The sequence below is a fragment of the Mobula birostris genome, chromosome 2 (assembly GCF_030028105.1).
Source record: "Mobula birostris isolate sMobBir1 chromosome 2, sMobBir1.hap1, whole genome shotgun sequence".
NCBI lineage: Eukaryota > Metazoa > Chordata > Chondrichthyes > Myliobatiformes > Myliobatidae > Mobula > Mobula birostris.
The window spans coordinates 76,927,413-76,949,905 of NC_092371.1; the positions used below are offsets into that span (position 1 = coordinate 76,927,413).

At 45.8% G+C, this 22,493-nt stretch overlaps 1 protein-coding gene across 1 annotated transcript in view; it reads left to right on the plus strand.

Moving 5' to 3' along the window:
• The window catches only part of LOC140187817 (transcription factor E2F1-like), a 57,363-nt gene extending 35,334 nt beyond the window's left edge, over nt 1–22,029 (plus strand). The window contains exons 4-7 of the mRNA XM_072243600.1: nt 11,031–11,189; nt 13,858–13,972; nt 18,428–18,644; nt 20,787–22,029. Of these exons, the coding sequence (XP_072099701.1) occupies nt 11,031–11,189; nt 13,858–13,972; nt 18,428–18,644; nt 20,787–21,025 (730 nt within the window). The 3' untranslated portion in view covers nt 21,026–22,029. The remainder of the gene's footprint in view (nt 1–11,030; nt 11,190–13,857; nt 13,973–18,427; nt 18,645–20,786) is intronic.
• The last annotated feature ends 464 nt before the right edge of the window (nt 22,030–22,493 follow it).

Here is a 22,493-nt window from a genome sequence, read left to right on the forward strand (position 1 = left end):
TGCAGATGCTGGAAATTCAAGCAACACACATCAAAGTTGCTGGTGACCTGACCTGCTGCGTTCACCAGCAACTTTGACATGTATTGGTTTTAGCTTGTCTTTTTCCCCCCATTTGTTATTTCATTATTGTTTCTTTCCAGTTCTGATGAAGGGTCTCTGACCTGAAATTTATTTATTTATTGAGGTACAGCCCAGAATAGGCCCTCCAGGCACTTTGAGCCCTGCCACGCAACAATCCCCTGATTTAATCCTAGTCTAATCATAGGACAATTTATAATGACCAGTTAACCCACCAACTGGTACAACTTTGGACTGTGGGAGGAAACCGGAGCACCCGGAGGAAACCCACGTGGTCACAGGGAGAACGTACAAACTCCTTACAGGCAGCAGTGGGAATTGAACCCCTATCACTTGCACCGTAAAGCATCGTGCTAACCACCACGCTACCGTCCCACCCCTTTATTTGACTCTTTATCTCTTCCCACAGATGCAGCCTGACCTGAGCATTTCTAACATTTTCTGATTTTTTTCTTTAATTTTAAAATTCCAGCATCCTGTAGTTGTTTAGATTTTTCATTTACGTGCCACTTAGGGGGGGAGAGAGGGAACGTCGACTCAGACCATGAGAGGCCTGTGTCGGGCATTTTCATGCCTTACGTGAAAATTGGAAGTCTGTGTGGGGCGCCACTCCTTGCACAGACATTAGAGCAATGTATGGTTAAGTGCCTTGCTCAAGGACACAAACAGGCTGCCACAGCTGAGGCTCGAACCAGCGACCTTCAGATCACTAGACGAACACCTTAACCACTTGGCCACTTAGCCCATAGGTAAATCTTGTCTAGGTCATATTGCATACAGGCTTGGGCTCCACCAGAACTGAGCAACTAATTTTGTGCTCTAATTAAGGAATATATTCACTTCTGACCTCATCAGATCCAGAATTCTAATCACTGACTGAGATGATGTGCAATTTGTTGTTGTTTGGCAGTAGAGGAGTGACCATACATGAAGTTATTATAAAATACAAAAATTAATGCAAAACAAAAGGAAACAATGAAGTGGTGTTCATTGTCTGTTCAGAAATCTGATGGTGGAGGTGAGGTTCCTGAATTGTTGAGTACGGGTCTTCAGGTTTCTGTATCTCATCCCATATGGTTCTAATGACAAGCCCCAGATGGTGAGCGTCCTTATTTTAGAGAGAGAGTGTGGAACAGACCCTTCTGGCCCAATGAGTCGTGCCGCCCAGCAACCCACCTATTTTACCCTAGCCTAGTCACAGGACAATTTGCAATGACCAATTAACCTACTAACGCTATGTCTTTAGAATGTGGGAGGAAACTGGAGCACCCGTAGGAAACCCAGGAGCTCATGGGAAGAACATACAAACTTTCTTACAGAAGACGCAGGAATTTAACTCTGAACTCCAACGGCCTGAGCTATAATTGTGTCACGTTAGCCACTGCGCTACTGTGGCTGGATGTCGCCTTCATGAGGCATCGTCTTTTGAATATGCCAAAGAAGTTGATGAAGTAGCTGGAGATTGTTGGGCCAAGGACACCAGGTAGAGAAGCTCTAGGGCTGGGATTGTCACTGAGTTCAGTTTTGATCATGGCCCTACAGTCAAACCCTATCTTGATCACAATGGCAGGCAATCTTCACACACAGTCTGCTGGAGAGGCTCAGCAGGTCAGGCAACATCTATGGAGGAGAATAAATAGTCGACGTTTTGGGCTGATGCCCTTCATCGGTACTGGGAAAAATCAAGAATTCTCTCCATTGATGCCTTCTGACCTGTTGAATTCCTCCAGCATTTTGTGTGTGTTACTCTGGATTTCCAGCAGCTGCAGCATCTCTTATGTTAATAATGTTGCTTCTCCTTTGGGGTTTTGTCTATTTGGTCCAAGGCTTTGATGGAATAATCTTGATAAAGCCCAAACAGGTGAGCAGACTATTAAGCACTGCCTAAGAATTTGGTTCACAATTCCCAGGAAAGAAATTTCTTCCCATCTCAACTCTGAATGGTTAACCAACTAGTAGCTCTGAAGTCTATTAGCCTATTGCACACTAAGAGCAATTTAACGTGGCCAGTTAACCTATCAACCTGCACATCTTTGTGATGTGGGAGTAAACAGGAGCAGCTGGGAGCCCCATATGATCACACAAAGAACATGCAGACTCCACACAGACAGCACCTGAGGTTGGCATTGAACCTGGGTTGCTGGCGCTGTGAAGCAGCAGCTGTACTAGCTACACTACTGTTACTGTTTTTTAAAATTATTATTTGCTGTATCTAAAAACCGTGTGTCACAGGAGCCACTTTAGAAACTAGCTCAGATTGTAGTTCCGATTATCTATGACGGCCACTAACAGAGCCACAATTTCAAATTGGCATTTGTCTATCACATGTATAGCGAAACACACAGTGGAATGTGTCGTTTGATTTAACAGCCAACACAACCTAATGATGTACTGGGGGGCAGCCCGCAGTGTTGGCAAACATTCCAGTACTAACACAGCATGCCCACCATGTTCAGCAGAACAGCGCAAAAACAAAACAAGGCATTGTTTGTTCATTTTGTGCCATGTCCTGTGACGTGGGCGATCATGGTTTTTCCATGACCATGATTGTTCTTGGCAATTTTTTCTATAGAAGTGGTTTGCCATTGCTTTCTGGGCAGTGTTTTTACAAGATGGATGACCCCAGCCATTATCAATACTCTTCAAATATTGTCTACCTGCTGCCTGGCATCAGTGGTCGCATAACCAGGATTAGTGATATGTACAAGCTGCTCATACGACCGTCCACCATGAGCTTCCACGACTTCACGTGATCCCGATTGATGGGGGGACGGGGGTCCAATTTGATCTGTTGGCCAATCAGTGAGTAGGTAGTGGGCTTCTCTCTTGTACCAAGGACACTGATGGAAAGGCAGATAACGCACACCAGTCCTCATCGAGCGGTCAGCAGTAGAAAGTGTGAGTAGCTTCAAGTTCGTGAGTGTCAACATCTCTGAAGGTCTGTCTTGGGCCCAACACATTGATGTAATTACAAAGAAGGCACATCAGCGGCTGTTATACTCGTCCATCAAGGGATGTAGCAGTGGGCAAAGATGATCGTATGGTTGGTTCCCCATCCCTGAGCAACTATCTGAGATCTCCAGTGCTAGTCTTCTGTTGGCCCTGAATCACATATCTTTATGTTGATAGCTCTACCTTGGTCATAGACTCTAATTCTTCCTTAACCTTTTTTCTCTTCCTTCACCTTAAGAAGCCACTTGTGGTCTTGTGTTGGCCTTTCGATCATCTGCACACACTGTCAGATTTCTTCTTGATGGTGACATGGAGACTGATGAATTGGCTGGTTGAGTGGTGTCACAATATTGACATTGCACTCAACATCAGCAAAACCAAGGAATTGTTTGTGGATTTCAGGGAGGGGAAGTCGAGGGAACACACACCAGTCCTCAATGAGGGGTCAGCGGTGGAAAGGATGAGCAGTTCCAAGTTCCTGGGTATCAGCATCTCTGAAGATTTATCCTGGGTCAAACATTGATGCAATTACAAAAAAGGCATGGCAGAGGCTATATTTCATCAGGAGTTTGGGGAGATTTGGTGTATCACCAAAGACTCCAGCAAATGTCTACAGATGCACTGTGGAGAGCATTCTAACTGGTTGCATCACTGTTTGGTATGGATGAGCCACAGCACAGGATCGGACAAAGCAACAAAAGGTTGTAAATTCAGCCAGCTCCATCATGGGCACCAGCCTCCCCAGCATCGAGGACATCTTCAAAAGACGATGACTCAGGATGGCGGTATCCATCGTGGAGGACCTTCACCACCTAGGATATGCCATCTTCTCATTACTGCCACCAGAGAGGAGGTACAGGAGCCTGAAGATAAACGCTCACCATTTTAACAATCCTTTCCCCTCCACCATCAGTTTTGATATGTTTCATGAAAACTACCTCACGATTTTGTCCTCTTTCTTCACTATTTATTTTTAAAAATATTTCTTATTGTAAAACATATTTCAAGATGTATGTCAGTAATAATCAACCTGATTCTGATTTATTAAATTCCTCTGAGAATTGATTCAGTCTGTCCTAGTGTTGTAAATACCTGATATACGGACATTCATACATATGTAAAATATTATTAAATTCAGCAAGAACTGTTTACATGTAACCTCTCCTCAATAGTTAGACCTCATTACCTCCTAAAAATAGGGGCTGCCAGTTTCACAGTGGGAGGTCACTTAAGAGAATTTATTTGGAAGCGGACAAGCAGTTGCTGTTTAATAATGCCACATCCACTAATACATCAAACCCTCTGAAACCAACCATTGATTCTGTATCGTTGTAACTAGGCAGGAGAAGACAATGAAGTCAAAGTTACTATCAAGGTACGTATATTACTATGCAAAAGTCTTGGGTACATACTGTGTGTGTGTATGTATGTGTATATACACACACATATACACTATATATAGTAAGGTGCTTCAGACTTTTGCACAGTACTGTATTTGTCAACGTGGAGTGGAAAGCGAGTTTGTAACTCTGGCGGGAACAGAGTGGAGAGGGTGGAGCGCTGTGGGACAGGTGGCAGAGAAAGAGTGCCAGGGTGGAAGATGGCATGGAAGCGGACACACCCATCCCTGAGACACCGGACAAGGTCATTTGATAGCCAGCAATTGGTATATTGATCATTACAGAATGTTTCTCTGGAGTTTCATGCTCCCTCCCCCTTTGTGAACCATGATTCCCCTCTCCCTGCCCCCTTCCCCCTCTCAGTCCACAATAGAGACCCATATCAAAATCAGGTTTATCATTACCCACATACGTTGTGAAATTTGTTCTTTTTTTTTTGCAGCAGTGCAGTGTAATGCATAAAATCACTACAGTATTGTGCAAAAGTCTCAGGCACCCTAGCTACCTTGGACCTACCTAGCACCATAAGCTACCTTGGGATCCATTTTCTAGGAAGCATTCAGAGTAGAACAAACAAATACAATATAATCAGTGAAAAACTACATACAAAGAAAGACTGACAACAACCAAAAGAAGACGATCTGTGCAAATTCAATCATAATAATAAATAATATTGAAAGCATGAGTTGTAGAGTTTGAAAGTGAAACAGTAGGTTGTGGAATCAGTTCAGTGTTGAGGTGAGTGAAGTTATTCATGTTGGTTCAGGACCCTGATCAATTGAAGGGGAAATAACAGTTCCTGCTGGTTCGGGACTTGAGGCATTTTCAAGAAAATAAAGAAATACAATGGAATTTATGAAAAACTACCTAATAAAGGACAGACAGACAAACAATGCTCTAAACGAGTAAATGTTTATGCTAAATGGATCTCATGGACACCATTCATTACAGCACTGTTGTGGAGGTATGGTTACCATATCGAGTGGTTTCGGTGTATTTTCTGACTCGTGGATAGGATTACTGAATGGACGGACCTTTGTAGAAATGGAATCCTTTCACTATCTGGGGCGGCTTGTGCTCTTCTCAGACGTATAAATGGGAGGTGCTTTGTCGAACACCTCTGCCGCATCCACCACAAGCGGGGCTTCCTGGTGGTCAAACATTTTAATTCCGATTCCCATTCCTTTTCCAACATGTCAGTCCATGGCCTCCACTCAAGGTGGAGAAGCAGCACCTTAGTGTTCATCTGGGTAGCCTCTAACCTGATGGCATGAATATTGATTACTCTTTCCCGTTTTAAAAAAAATCTCCCCATCCTCTATTCCCTACTCTGACCTTCTTCTCTTCTCACCTGCCTATTGCTTCCCCCTGGGTTCCCTCCTCCTTCCCTTTCTCTTATGGTCCACTCTCCCTTCTATCAGATTCCTTCTTCTCCAGCCCTTTACCTTTCTCACCTACCTGATTTCACCTATCACCTTCTAGCTAGTCCTACCTCCTCTTTCCCCCACCCTTTCATTCAGGCATCTTCTCTCTTCCTTTCTAGTCCTGAAGAAGGGTCTCGGCCCAAAACATTGACTGTTTTATTTTGCTCCGTAGGTGCTGCCCGATCTGCTGAGTTCCTCCAGCATTTAGTGTGTGTTTAGTGTGTGCACTTCCAGCATCTGCAGAATCACTTGTGTTGTGAAATGGGGTTGTTGTTTTGCGATAGGAGCACCACTGTGGGTATGAAAATAGACACACTTCTGGCAGTGTAAGAGCAAATTGATCGAGTGGTTCCTGAGTAAAAGCAGAAGTGTCTTTCTTGCAAGGATTGCACCATTGTGCGTGCTCTGTCCTAACCCTGTGCTCACCAAACTAGTAACCTACGGCTTCTGTGTTATTGTCTTTGGAGGGGGTGGGGATCTGCTTAGTCATCTTCCTTACAGGTGGTTTCTATTCTTTAGCCTTCTGAACTGATTTCACAACCTATGGACTTGCTTTCCGGACTCTACAACTCATGTTCCTGGTAGTACTTATCTGTCTGTTTGTCTGCCTGCGCAGTTTGTCTTCTTTTGCGCATTGGTGATGATGATGACGTCGACTCAGACCTGAGAGGCCAGCGTCAGGCATTTGCATGCCTTACAAGGTGCAGTTCGAAAGGCTGTGTGGGGCGCCACTCCTCGCACAGACATTTCGCAGTATTATTTTACGAGGCCGAGTTGTGAGTTCGACATCGACCCGGCGCGGATGGAGAGCGCGCACGGGGGTGGTCTGTCACTGGATCGAACTCGGGAACCTCCGTTCTGGAGCCCGGCACTGATCTCACTGCGCCACCGGCCGACCATTGGTTATTTGTCCAGGCCTCCTGTTGTTTGTCCAACTTTTCATTGACCTATTGTATTTCTTTGCTCTACTGAATGCCTGCAAGAAAATGAATCTCAGGGTGACGTGTACATACTTCGATGATAAATTTCCTTTGAAATTTCCCATGGTGATCTGAGCCACTGTGTGCTTTGGATGTGGCTTGTTGTCCATTCCTTAATGAGCTCGAGGGTGTTGCCACACTGAGAAGATTTGAGGCAGGTGAGCCGTAGTTTGATTTTAAAGCAGTGGGTTTTTAGAAGAAAGAGAGAGACTTGAGAAGGGAAGACCAGAGCTTGGGAGCCAGGCTGAAGATGCACACTCAATATTTTAGGTACAGCTTCTATCCCTCTGCCAGCAGATCTCTGAGCTGTCAGTGAATACTAACAGGAGCAAATCTGCAGATGCTGGAAATCGAAAGCAACGCTCACACAAAATGCTGGAGGAACTCAACAGGCCAGGCAGCATCTATGGAAATGAATAAACAGATGAGGTTTCAGGCCCAGACCATTTTTCAGGACTGGAAAGGAAAGGGAGAAGTCAGTGTAAGCAGGTGGGAGAGGGGAGGAAGAATTACTATGTGATAGGTGAAACAGGAAGGGGAGAGGTGAAGTAAAGAGCTGGGAAGTAGATTGGTGAAACAGATAAAGGTCTGGGAGAGGGGGAATCTGAGAGGAGAGGACAGAAGACAGTGGAAGAAAGGGAAGAGGAGGAGAACCAGAGGGAGGTGATGGGCAGGTAAGGAGATAAGGTGAGAGAGGGAAACAGGATTGGGGAACGGTGAGGGGGTGGGGCAATTACCAGAGGATTGAGAAATTGATGTTCATGCCATCAGTTTGGAGCCTGCCCAGACAGAATATAAGGTGTTGCTCCTCCAACCTGAGTGTGGCCTCATTGTGGCTGTAGAGGAGGCCATGGATTGCTGTTTTGGAATGGGAATGGGAAGTAGAATTGAAATGGGTGGCTATCAGGAGATCTTGATTTTTCTGGCAAAGCGGTCTCCCAATCTATGTTGCATCTCACCGATATACAGGAGGCTACACCAGGAGCACTGGATACAGTAGATGATCCCAACAGGCTCACCTGAAAGGACTGAGATCAGTGGAGAGAGACGAGTGGACAAGGGAGTAGTGTAGGGAATGATCCCTGTGGAAAGTGTTGGGGGGGAGAGGGAGAGATGCTCTTGGTGGCAGGATCCCGTTGGAGATGGCAGAAATTATGCTGAACTAGGTGCTGGACATGGAGGCTAGTGGGTGGTAGGTGAGGACAAGAGGAACCCCATCCTTGGTGTGGTGGCAGGAGGATGTGGTGAGGGTAGATGTGTACAAAAGAAAGAGATGCGGCTGAGGGCAGCGTCGAGAGTGGAGGAAAGAAACCCCTTTCTTTGAAGAAGGAGGACATCTCCTTAGTTCTGGAATGAAAAGCCTTGTCCTGAGAGCAGATGCTGAGAGATGGGACTGGCATTTTCACAAGTGACAGGATGGGAAGATGTATAGTCCTGGTAGCTGTGGGAATCAGTGGGTTTATGAAAGATATCAGAATCAGGTTTATCATCACTGGCATGTGATGTGCAATTTGTTAACTTAGCAGCAGTAGTTCAATGCAATACATGATCTAGCAGAGAGAGAGAAAAAATAAAATAAAATGTAATAAATAAACAAGTAAATCAATTATGTACATTGAATAGATTTTTTAAATGTGCAAAAACAGAAATACTGCATATTTTTTTAAAAAGTGAGGTAGTGTCCAAAGCTTCAATGTCCATTTAGGAATTGGATGGGCAGAGGGGAAGAAGCTGTTCCTGAATCGCTGAGTGTGTGCCTTCAGGTCTCTGTACCTCCTCCCTGATGGTAACAGTGAGAAAATGACATACCCTGGGTGCTGGGGGTCCTTAATAATGGACACTGCCTTTCTGAGACACCGCTCCCTGAAGGTGGCCTGGGTACTTTGTAGGCTAGTACCCAAGATGGAGCTGACTAGATTTACAACCTTCTGTATCTTCTTTCGGTCCTGTGCAGTAGCCCCCCCGTACCAGACAGTGATGTAGCCTGTCAGAATACTCTCCATTGTACAACTATAGAAGTTTTTGAGTGTATTTGTTGACATGCCAAATTGCTTCAAACTCCTGATAAAGTATAGCCGCTGTCTTGCCTTCTTTATCAGTAGATCAGTATCAGTAGATAGACTGTCTCCAGAGATAGAGACAGAGATCAAGAAAGGGAAGGGAGGCATTGGAAGTGGACCAGACAAACTTGAGGACAGGGTGGAAGTCAGAGGTAAAAGTGAAGTCAGTGAGCTCAGTGTGGGTGCAGGAAGCAGAAACAGTGCAGTTGTTGACGTAAAGAGTTGGGCAGCAATTAGGGTGCAGTCTTGGAACATAGGTTGTTCCGTGTAGCCAACAAAAAGGTAGGCATAGCTGGGACCCAAGCGAGTGCCCATGGCTACACCTTTAGTTTGAAGGAAGTGGGAGGAGTTGAAGGAGAAATTATTGATAATGAGGACCAGTTCTGCCAGACGGAGGAGAGCGGTGGTGGAGGGCAGTTGGTTGGGTCAGGTGACCAGAAAGTAGCGGAGAGCTTTAAGGCTGTCCTGAGGTGGGGTGGGGGGGGGGTTGGTGAAGGTGTATGGGAACTGGAATACTACTTCGCATTTCCTCATTTGCATTATTTCATTTATTTTCTATTGTGACTTAAAGTAATTTTTATCTTGCTCTACACTGATGCAACAAAACAACAAATTTTCAAGACATGTCAGTGATAAACACATACACATACACATAAACACATATATTTATGCACACACACACCTCTCGCTCTCTCGTACATATATAACACACACATGTTTACATACATCCACATTTACATATATGTACTTTGGTAATAAATTTACTTTGAACTTTGAGGAAATACAAAAGGACGATAGTGACAGAATGCAGAATATACAATAGTGTTACTGTTTCAGGGAATGTGCACCGCAGGTAAACAAAGTGTTACGACGGGCTGGGTTGTGAGATAAAGAGTTCACCTTTATCATAGTAATGGTTCCTCTCTTGCTCGGGGAATCCAGAGATAAGGCCTATCTTGAATGGCCATTTTCAACATTTCACGCATGTTGCTGTCGAAGTGTGTTTCCTGACAAGCCGGTGCAACTGGGTTTTATTGGTCTGTTTGAATGTGTTGGATAGATGTTGTGTGAGGTGAGGTAAGACTGGGAGGTAATGATGTTTAGCTTCTCTCAGACATAGAAAATTATAGCTCGGGCCGGCTGGTGGCACAATGACATTGGCGGTGGACCCGGGAGCGGAGGTTCCCGTGTTCGAAACTAGTCGGGTCCGCACCCGAGTACGCTTTCTATCCGTGCCGGGTTGAGTGTCGAGATTGCAACTCGACCTCGTAAAATAAAGGGAAAATACTATGAAAATGTCTGTGTGAGGAGTGGCGCGCCACATAGTCTCTCTCTCGCTCCGTGCCTTGTAAAAACCATGAAAAAGTCATCATGGACGCATAGACACGCACGCACGCACACGCACAGACGCGCATGCACACAGGCACACGCCAAAAAGAAAAGAAAATTATAGCTCAATACAGGCTCTTAACCTAAACTTTTAACCTACTCTAAGATCAGTCCAGCCCTTCCCTCCCCCACAGCCATCCAATTTCCTTTCATCCACGTGCTTATCTGTGGCTTTCTTAAACGTCCCTAATGTATCTGCCTCTTATCACTGCTCCTGAGAGCATGTTCCATGCACCTACCACTCTGAGTCTTTTAAAACCCTGGGTTAACATCTGCAGAATCTTTTGTGCTTATGATTTGCTACCTCTAACACTCCCCCTAAAGATTCCTCCAGTCACCTTAAAGTTATGCCCACTTGTGCTAGCCATTTCCAACCTGGTTAAAAAAAAGTCTCTGGCTTGTCCACTCTTGCCTCTTATCTTGTACACCTCTATACAGTCACTTCCTTCAGACCAAAGAGAAAACCACTAGTCTGTGTAACCTCTCCTCACAAGGCATTATCTCTAACCTGGGAAACATCCTGGTAAATCTCCCCTGTATCCTCTCCAGATCTTCCACATGCTTTCTCTAATGAGGGGACCAGATCTGAACACAATACTCCAAGTGTGGTCTAAACAGTTTTATAGAGCTGCCACATAACCTTGCGGCTCCTGAAATGGGCGTGACTTGGGACCGACTTCCCCCGATTAGTTTCCGCCGCTGCCCGCTACTCCTGTGGCATCTCTCCACTGTTCTCTTCCTCTCCAGGGGAGGGAGCCAGTTCCTGGATGGTGACATGTCTGCCCGGTACCAGGCGCTGGTGAAGGAATTAGCTGAGCTGGATGACAGCGATCGCAAGCTGGAGGAACTGATCCAGAGCTGCACTCTACAGCTCAAACTACTGACCGAGGATGCGGAGAGCCAGAGATATCCTTCCCCTAGACCAGTGCCAGAGCTTCATTAGCTGCAAATACCATGCGCTTTGTGCTGCTGTCTGGGTTTATCACTGATCTAACCCCAATGTCGATGCTCCACATGTTAGGTTGAGACTCCAATGAAAGCAGATCCAAGAGTAGTCCTTGGGACTTCTTGTTGTAATACAGATCTTTGGATATTGTTTTATCTACTTGCACGAGGTGGGCATTGCTGGTACTGCCAGTATTTACTGCCTATCCCTACCTATTTGTCCCCAAGCTAAGGACTCAATCGTTTTGAGATGTGTGGAGTCACATATCATTTGCAAGAAGGGTATTTCTGAACCAAATAAGTTTTGGTCACATCCCTGATGTCATGGCTACCCTTTCTTTTAATAAATGTATTTAATTGCTTGCGTTGAAATTCACTAGCTGTTGCATTGGGGTTTGAGTTCATCTCATTGGACTAATGGCCCTGAGCTCTGTTTTCTAGTCCTAACTTATTTATTTAGAGCTGGGGTTCCTAACCTGGGCTCCACAGACCCCTTGCTTAATGGTTTTAGTCCATGGCATAAACAGGTTGGCAACCCCGATTGAGAGAGACAGCACAGAACAGGCCCTTCTGGCCCAATGCCCCGAGCTGCTCAGCAGCCCACCTTTTTAACCCTAGCCTAACCACACACAATTTACAATGACCAATTGACCTACTAACCATTATGTCTTTGGACTGTGGGAGGAAACAGGAACACCTGGAGGAAACCTACGCAGTTTACAGAGGGAACGTACGAACTCCTTACAGACTGCGCCAGAATTGAACTCTAAACTCCAGAACACCTCGAGTGGTAATAGCATCATGCTAACCACTACGCTACCTGCAGTTTAACCTCTGTAGCCTTGTACCGCTGGGTGTAATTATGGTGGTGTATTGATTGTGTGTTCTTAACAAGACCTGCAGGATAATATATTTCATCAGTTTAATTGTCCACAGGACGTTGATGGTGTTGGCCACGTCTAATGAACTGTGTGGCCTGCTGGCTATTTCAGAGCTGAGTTAAGCTTCAGCCATCATGAGGGTTGGGGGCAGCGATGTTGTATTCCCATCACGAGACGCCATTGATCTGTAATATGTGTACGTGATTGGATGAAATGCAGGAGGTCTGATTTAACATGTATAGGTGGTATGAGGATACAAGCTGCAGATAGGAACGGACAGAGCAGGATGTGGATCGGTTGGAGATTTTGGCAGAGGAATGCCAGATAGAGTTTAATCCAGACAAGCTTGAGGTAGTGCGTTTCACTAGTTCAAATCTAAGGGATGCCAGGATCCTTAAGCGCACTGACATGCAGAGGAATATTAAGGTGAAATTCTACAGCTCCTGGAATGTGGCAACGCGAGTGGAAAGGGTGTAAGGAAGGCATGCAGCATGCTTGCCTTCATTGGTCAGGCATTGAGTGTAAAGGTCGGTGTGTCACGATACAGCTGAATAAAACTTCAGTTAGGTCACAGTGGGACTGTGGTGTGCATTTCTAGTTGTTGCAATGCAGGAAGGATGTGGACGATTTGGAGACAGTGCAGCAGAGTTTCACCAGGTATTGCCGGGGTTTGTTGTTGAATGAAGTCACCAGACTCTCATCTGGTAGATAAGAAGTCATTAAGGTCTTTATTTAGGAAACAAACACAAGCTGACAGCCTTTTGAGTCACTCCTTGATCCAACATTAGAGCATATTTTTATGTGTTAAAAATCAAAGGTTTCTATCATTACAATGCCCTCACAATGCCTCTTTCAACTTGCATGTAGTTTTTAAATGACTAGATCTTCCCACCAATGTACCGAAAATGAGTGTTAGTTACTGCAAAGGAGTGTTGATTACATTCATGCATATACAGATATCTCAGTCTTTTGGGTGTCTCCTGGTCTATAATTTACTCTTAGTGCTGACATCTGAGTCCCATTGATGCAATGGGATGTTTATTGCTTTCATGCGCATGCAGATATCTCAGTCATTTGGGTGTTTCCTGGACTTCAATTTACTGCTCCGAGCTGCATTTTGAATTTAATCCACTATCCACACTCAGGTCTGAAAGCTGGTTGCTGTTGTTAAGTCAAATTAGTATTTGGATTGTTTACGGTGGAACATTGGAGGGCTGAAGTATTTAAAGTTATGAGAGGCCTAGGTAAGGCTGACAATCAGTCTTTTTCATCAGAGTGGAAATACTATGTACTAAAATGTGAGAGAGGGCAAGTTTGAAGGCAATCTGTAAGGCAGATGTTTTTTTACACAGAGCTGGTAGGTGCCTGGAATGCACTGATTATCCTGGAAATGTTAAAAAAAAGAGAGGATATGATAGTACTGATAAAGAAAGGTTTAGATAGACAGGGAATAGAGGAACAGAGGGTAGAGGAGATTAGTTTAGATGCAGTTGTGGCCAGCATGGACATGCTTAACTGAAAGCCCTGTCCCTGTGCTATCCTGCTATACTGTATATTTAATGAGGGTTTTTCAGCAGCTCAGTAGTTTGTGACAGCCATTACTGATATCACCTTTTTAATTTAAATTTAATTTCATTATTTGAATTAAGGAATACCAGCTGCTCTGTTGGAATTTGGGAACGCGTCTCTGATGTCACCTGCCTGGTTCTTGCAGTCTAAAAATGTTCCTTAACCTTTGTTTATTGCACGTTTGCTTATGTAACCTGCCAAGACTTGCGCAGCATCGAGGACTTGTCTGAAGAGATGGTGATGGTGATTAAAGCTCCTGCGGATACTAAGCTGCAAGTGACTGATCCAAGTGAGGTAAGGCCCAGTAATGGTGTGCACGGAGCTGAACTTGACACAGAGCCAAATTCCTCCTCACAGAGGTGGCCGGCTCTCTGATGTGGTTAAGCTGTCTCCAGATATCTTGGAGAAAAGTCCTGCAAGCATTGGTTTTGTTGAAATAAGTTAATTTAACAATTGCCAATTTTAAAGAAGTACTGGTAGTGTTGAAGGAAAAGGGAGTCAGGAATCAAGCAATTAAGGAAAGAGTTCTTTCCTCCCACTCCCTACTCCCTCCGTTTTCCATAGGGATCATTTTCTATGTGACTCCTTTGTCCGCTCGTCATTTCCCTCTGATCTTACTCATGGTATTCATCCCTACAAGTTTGACAAGTGCAACATCTGCCCCTACACTTCCACCTTCTCCACCATTTAGGGCCACAAACAGTCTTTTAACTACCTGCACCTGGACCATAGCCCCTCCATGTCCCTCTCATCCATGTGCTTATCCAAATTCCTCTTAAAACTTACAACTGAACCTGCATCTACCAATTCCACTGGTAGCTCATTCCACATTCAAAATTCAAAGTAAGTTTATCATCAAAGTGCATATATGTCACCATATACAACCCTGAGATTCATTTTCCCGTGAATATACTCAATAAATCCATAACAGGATAATAACCACAATAGAATTAGTGAAAGACTGCATATTCAACCAGTGTGCAAAGGACAACAAACTGCAGGTACAAAAATAAAGAAATAATAAACAAACAAACAAACACGCAAGCAATGGACATTGAAAACATGAGATGAAGAGTCCTTGAAAGTAAGTCTATTGGTTGTGGAAACATCTCAACAATGGGGCAAGTGAAGTTATCCCCTCTGGTTCAGGAGACTGATGGTTCAGGGGTAATAATTGTACCTGAACCTGATGGTGTCACTCCTGATGGTAGCAGCAAGAAGAGAGCACGACCTTGGTGGTGTGGGTCCCTGATAATGGAAGCTGCTTTCCTGCAACAGTGCTTCGTGTAGTTATGCTCATTGGAGGGCACCATCCTCTGAGTGAAGACCCCAATCCAGTTCCCCTTAACTATTTCACCTTTCATTCTAAACCAATGACTTGTAGTTCATTCTCACCCAATTTCAGGGGAAAAGGCCTGCATGCATTTGCTCAAACTTTTGTATACTGATCCTATATTATGACCCGATGAAGGATCTCGGCCTGAAATTTCGACTGTTCCTTTTGCTCCACAGAAGTTGCTTGACCTGCTCAGTTCCTCCAGCCTTTGATGCCCTGGCTAATCAAGAACTTATCTATCTCTGCCTTAAATACACCCAATGACTTGGCCTCCACAGCCACTCATGGCAACAAATTCCACAGATTTACCACCCTTTGACTAAAGTAATTTCTCCGCATCTCTGTTCTAAATGGATGTCCTTTAATCCTGAAGTCGTGCCCCCTTGTCCTAGAATCCCCTACCATGGGAAATAACTTTGCCATATCTAATCTGTTCAGACCTTTTAACATTCAGAATGTTTCTGTGAGATCCCCCTCATTCTCCTGAACTCCAGGGAATACAGCCCAAGAACTGCCAGACGTTCCTCATACAGTAACCCTTTCATCCTGGAATCATTCTCGTGAATCTTCTCTGAACCCTCTCCAATGTCAGTATATCCTTTCTAAAATAAGGAGCCCAAAACTGCACACAATACTCCAAGTGTGGTCTCACGAGTCCCTTATAGAGCCTCAACATCACATCCCTGCTCTTATATTCCATACCTCTAGAAATGAATGCCAACATTGCATTCGCCTTCTTCACAACTGACTCAACCTGGAGGTTAACCTTTAGGGTATCTTGCACAAGGACTCCCAAGTACCTTCCCTGCATTTTGAATTCTCTCCCCATCTAAATAATAGTCTGCCTGTTTATTTCTTCCACCAATGTGCATGACCATACACTTTCCGGCATTGTATTTCATTTGCCACTTCTTTGCCCATTCCCCCAAATTATCTAACTCTCTCTGCAGGCTCTCTTGTTTCCTCAACACTACCCGCTCCTCCACTTATCTTTGTATCATCAGCAAGTTTAGCCACAAATCCATTCATAGTACTCCAAATCATTGACATACATCGTAAAAAGCAGCAGTCCCAACACTGACCCCTGTGGAACTCCACTGGTAACCGGCAGCCAGCCAGAATAGGATCCCTTTATTCCCACTTCCTGTTTTCTGCCGACCAGCCAATGCTCCACCCACACTTGTAACTTCCTTGTAGTCCCATGGGCTCTTATCTTGCTAAGCAGCTTCATGTGTGGCACCTTGTCAAAGGCCTTCTGAAAATCCAAGTACACCACATCTACTTTGTCTACCCTGCTTGTAACTTCCTCAAAAAATTGCAGTAGGTTTGTCAGGCAGGATCTTCCTTTCAGGAAACCATGCTGGCTTTGGCCTGTCTTGTCATGTGCCTCCAGGTACTCCGTAATCTCATCCCTAACAGTTGATTCCAACAACTTCCCAACCACTGATGTCAGGCTAACAGGTCTATAGTTTCCTTTCTGCTACCTCCCACCATTCTTAAATAGTGGAGTAACACTTACAATTTCCCAGTCATCTGGTACAATGCCAGAATCTATTGATTCTTGAAAGATCATCGTTAACACCGCTGCAATCTCCCCAGCTACTTCCTTCAGAACCCGAGGGTGCATTCCATCAGGTCCAGGAGACTTATCCACCCTCAGACCATTAAGCTTCCTGAGCACCTTCTGTGTCGTAATTTTCACTGCACAAGCTTCACTTCCCTGACACTCTTGAATGTACGGTGTACTGCAAACATCTTCCACTGTGAAGACTGATGCAAAATACACATTCAGTTCCTCTGCCATCTCTGCATCTCTTATTACAATATCTCCAGTGTCATTTTGTATTGGTCCTATATCAAGCCTCGACTCTCTTTTACCCTTTATATACTTAAAAAAGCTTTTAGTATCTTCTTTGATATTACTCATCAGCTTCCTCTCATAATTCATCTTTTCCTTCTGAATGACCTCAGTTTTCTTCTGCAAGTTTTTAAAAACTCCCCAATCCTCTATCTTCCCACTAGCTCTGGCTTCCTTGTATGCTCTCTCTTTTGCTTTTACTTTGGCTGTGACTTCACTTGTCAGCCACGGTAGTGTCCTTCTTCTGTTTGAAAATTTCTTCTTATTTGGAATATATCTGTCTTGCACTTCCCTCATTTTTTGCAGAAACTCCAGCCATCGCTGCTCTGCTGTCTTTCCTGCAAATGTCCCTTTCCAGTCAACTTGGCCAGTTTCCCTCTCATGCCATTGTAGTTTCCTTTATTCCACTGAAATACCAACACATTGGGTTTTATTTTTTCCCTCTCAAATTTCAATGTGAACGTGATCATACTGTGATCACTATTCCATAAGGGTTCCTTAACCCTAAGCTCTCTTATCACCACCAGATCATTGCACAACACCCAATCCAGCACAGCCGATCCCCTAGTGGGCACAACAGCAAGCTGTTCTAAAAAACCATCCTTTAGACGTTGCACAAATTCTCTCTCTTGAGGTCCAGTACTGACCTGGTTGTCCCAATCCACTTTCATGTTAAAATCCCCAATGATTATCATGGCATTGTCCTTCTGACATGCCTTTCCTATATCCTGCTGTAATTTGTAATCCACATTCCGGCTGCTGTTTGGAGACCTGTATACGACTGTCATTGGGGTCCTTTTACCCTTGCCATTTTTTTAACTCAACCAATAGAGACTCTACACCTTCAGTTGAGTGTGTTTCTTCAGGCTCCTGTACCTCCTCCACGATGTAGTAGCAACAGATTGCAGAATATGGGTGTTGGGTGAGAGCAGAACCAGAGGTCATAGGTTGAGGGTGAAAGGTGAACTACTTATGGGGAACTACTTCACTCAGAAGGTGGTGAGAGTGTGGAACAAGCTGCCAGCGGATGTGGAGGACGGAAGTTCAATTGGAATCTTTACGAGAAGTTTGTGAAGTGGCCCGGCAGCGTTGTGGTTAGCGCAATGCTTTACAGTACCAGTGACCCGGGAGCTTGTATGTTCTTCCCGTGACTGCAAGTATTTCAGTGGGTGCTCCGGTTTCCTCCCACAGCCCAAAGACAAGACTGGTTGCTAGGTAATTGGTCATTGTAAATTGTACAGTGATCAGGCCAGGGTTAAATTGGGGGATTACTGGGCGGCGTGTCTTGAAGGGCTGGAAGGGCTATTCTGTGCTGTATCTCAACCAATCAAATCAACCAAAAAATAAATAAATTAAATAAATTAAATCGTTTTGCATGGGTATATGGATGGATGGGGGGGTGGGGTTGGGTGTGGAGGGTTGGGGTCTAGGTGCGGGTCTATGGGACTAGGCAGAATAACAGTTCAGCACCATCTAGATGGGCTGAGGCGCCTTTTTCTATGCTGTATTGCTCTATGGCTGTTTTTTAACCTCGTGGGTGTGCCTTCATCTGTAGGCACTGCAGATTTCATTGCAAAGCAGCAAGGGCCCAGTGGATGTTTTCCTCTGTCCCGAGAGCAGCTCAGGCTCCTGTAGTCCCGTGAAGACACTCGGCAGCCCTGTGAAAGTCAGCCCCATCAAGACGGGCAGCTTCTGCAAGCTCACCCATCAGGAACCACCAGGAAGCACTTCCCAGGGCACGACCCTCTTGCCATCGTCCTGTCAAGACCAGGGTTTGTGCACTTTTCTGCTCCTCAATCACTTTGTCCTTTATAGAAAGAAGTCTGCATGTGTTACTGAGGGAGTGCTGCACTCTAGACATGGTGTCCTTCAAATGAAGCACTTGGGTATTTCATCTGACCCCTCACAGACAAATATTTGGCAATATTTTGATACGAAGGTAGGTGGAGGGGCAGGTAGTTTTGAGGAAACAGAGGGTGCAGAAGGACTTGGACAGATTAGGAAAATGGGCAAATAAGTGGCAGGTGGAATGCAGCGTTGGGAAGTGTATGGTCATGCACTTTGGTAGAAGAAACAAAAATGTGGACTATTTTCTAGATGGAGAGAAAATTTAAGAATCTGAGGAGCAAAGGGACTTGGGACTCCTTGTGCAGGATTCCCTAAAGGTTAATTTGCTGGTTGAGTCGGTGGTGAGGAAAGCAAAGCAAGTTTTAGCATTCATTTCGAGAGGACTAGAATATAAAAGCAAGGATGTAATGCTGAAGCTTTATAAGGCACTGGTGAGGCCGCACTTGGAGCATTGTGAGCAGTTTTTAGGCCCTTTATCTAAGAAAGGATGTGCTGACATTGGAGAGGATTCAGAGGAGATTCTGGGAACGAAAGGGTTAACATCTGAGAACTGATTGATGGCTCTGGGCCTGTACTCACTGGAATTCAGAAGAATGAGTTGGGGGGAACCTCATTGAAACCTATCGAAGTCTGAAGGATTTAGATAGTGGATGTGGAGAGGATGTTTCCTATGGTAGGGAAGTCTAGGGCAAAAGAGTGATGAATCTATGGAATTCGTTGCCACAGGCAGTTGTGGAGGCCAAGTCATTGGGTATATTTAAGACAGTGTTTGATAGGTTCTTGATTAGTCACGACATGAAGGAATACGGGGAGAAGGCAGGAGATTGGGGCTGAGAGGGAAAATGGATCAGCCATGATGAAATGGTGGAGCAGACTCAATGGGCCAAATGGCCTAATTCTGCTCCTATATCTTAAGGTCTAAATGTTTTAATTTTCAAGGTCAAAGTTTATCCTATGTACCAGTTAGTGAAAAACTTACTTTCAAACAGCATCACAGGCACAGTTCATTAGATACACTGCATTCACAAGGAAAACATGAATTGTACAAAATTCGGGGCTGCGCCATAGTGTAGCAGTTAGCATAACGCTTCATAGAGTGCCAGCTACGCCGGTTCAAATCCCGCTGCCAGCTCTGAGTTTGTGCGCTCCCCCGTGACCATGTGGGTCTCCGGTTCAAATCCCGCTGCCGTCTCTGAGTTTGTGCGCTCTCCTGTGACCGTGTGGGTCTCCGGTTCAAATCCCGCTGCCGTCTCTGAGTTTGTGCGCTCTCCCGTGACCGTGTGGGTCTCCGGTTCAAATCCCGCTGCCGTCTCTGAGTTTGTGCGCTCTCCCGTGACCGTGTGGGTCTCCGGTTCAAATCCCGCTGCCGTCTCTGAGTTTGTGCGCTCTCCTGTGACCATGTGGGTCTCCGGTTCAAATCCCGCTGCCGTCTCTGAGTTTGTGCGCTCCCCCGTGACCGTGTGGGTTTGCTCCTGGTGCTCGGATTTCCTCCCACATTCTAAAGAGGTTAGTTGGTCACATGGGTGTAATTGCGCAGCACAGGCTCATTGGGCCGGAAGGGCCTGTTGCCTGAGAGAAAAGCAATTAGCACAAAAATTGTTCATTTTAGTGCCAAGTGTTCATACAGTTGCTGTACTAAGGGAGTGATGAAAGTTGTGCAGGTTAGTTCATTAACTGAATGGTTGAATGGAAGTAACTGTTCCTGAACCTGCTACTGGAGGACTTCAGGCATTCCTGCAGACCTCCTATGGCATCCCTAACACTATGAAAGAAGTGCCTGCCTTTTATTTATAAGAATGCCTTGTTTGACAATTGCAAATTATGCAAATCTTCATCTCACTGATGGGTCTCTGCAGTGCAAAGGTTTAGACCAACCTTCACCCCAGGTACTGACTCAGAGGTGTCTTTATTTCAGTTTTTCCTGATTAGTTTGCATTTCAGTTTGGTTGTAACCACGCAGTGTTGTATCTTTTCTTTTGGCTTAACCTGATTTCCCTTTTGGTTGTTGGGGGTGGGGTGGGTGGAGGTCTGACTGTGCACTGATGCCTAATGTTGTGTCTTCACAGAGACGCATCTTGGCACTTCGCCTCCAGCATTGGTGGACATTAACCTCTCACCTTTGACCTCTGCTGCCTCCCTCCTGCAGCAGCCTGAAGACATCCTTCCCTCCCTCCCATTTGACGACACATTCATCAACCTCTCCCCCCCGCTGCTTCAGGACTACCACTTCGGGTTGGACGAGGGCGAGGGCATCAGCGAGCTGTTTGACTGCAACTTCGACACTTTGCAAAACTTGGAGTTCTGAGTGAGAGGCTGTGGGTTTGCTGAAATCCGGTTCTGTGTTGCCCCTGTGCTTGAGGTGTTTGACACTGCCTCCCCTCCTCCCCCACCGTTCTCCTCCCTCACCCCCTCACTGCCTCTGACTCGATCGATCCAAGTTGCAGGTAGATTTCTCGAGGATGACCATCTCTTGTTCTGTGCTGGTCAGAACCAGGCTGCCGTAGAGGGATTTGGAGACGTGGGCGATTATTTCCAGCTGGTGTTCAGCCGTCCCCTGCATACAAGGGAGGCGATCCCCTAAGCTTCCTCCATCTGTGGGGAATATTTTGTGCCCTCGCGCCCTGCTTTCCTCTCCCTTCCCCAGTGTTTTGGCCCCAACCCCACACAGGTTAACGCAGCAGTGCTGCAGAAGCACCTTCAGTCCACAGCAGGAGTATCTTGAGCTCTGACTCTGTTATGCTAAGCACAGACCCCTGACGGGCAAGCACTTTCTCCGCCTCCCAGCTCTCCTAGCGATCTTTGTTGCTTTGCACAGAACGGCTTGATTCAATTTTGACAGCTGAAAACCTTGCTCTCTCCAACACTGGCATGGAGGGGAGCTGGGAGTGGCGGGTGGATGCAGGGAGGGTGACGGGTTTTGGCACCACCCACCCTGTGGGGGCAGGTTCAGTCCCTGCTCCGTACCACTGGCGCCAATCGTGTGAGGTGTGAGTTGGAGAGTACGGGCTTGCCAGGGAGTGTGATGGAAAGTAGATTCAGAGCTGCTGAGTTCAATGACTGTCCGTGTACCACTTCAATCCCAGACCTCCCCCCACACCCCTCTCCATACTGACTGTCCGTGTACCACTTCAATCCCAGACCTCCCCCTCACACCCCTCTCCATACTGACTGTCCGTGTACCACTTCAATCCCAGACCTCCCCCTCACACCCCTCTCCATACTGACTGTCCGTGTACCACTTCAATCCCAGACCTCCCCCTCACACCCCTCTCCATACTGACTGTCCGTGTACCACTTCAACCCCAGACCTCCCCCTCACACCCCTCTCCATACTGACTGTCCGTGTACCACTTCAACCCCAGACCTCCCCCTCACACCCCTCTCCATACTGACTGTCCGTGTACCACTTCAACCCCAGACCTCCCCCTCACACCTCTCTCCATACTGACTGTCCATGTACCACTTCAATCCCAGACCTCCCCCTCACACCCCTCTCCATACTGACTGTCCGTGTACCACTTCAATCCCAGACCTCCCCCTCACACCCCTCTCCATACTGACTGTCCGTGTACCACTTCAATCCCAGACCTCCCCCTCACACCCCTCTCCATACTGACTGTCCGTGTACCACTTCAATCCCAGACCTCCCCCTCACACCCCTCTCCATACTGACTGTCCGTGTACCACTTCAATCCCAGACCTCCCCCTCACACCCCTCTCCATACTGACTGTCCGTGTACCACTTCAATCCCAGACCTCCCCCTCACACCCCT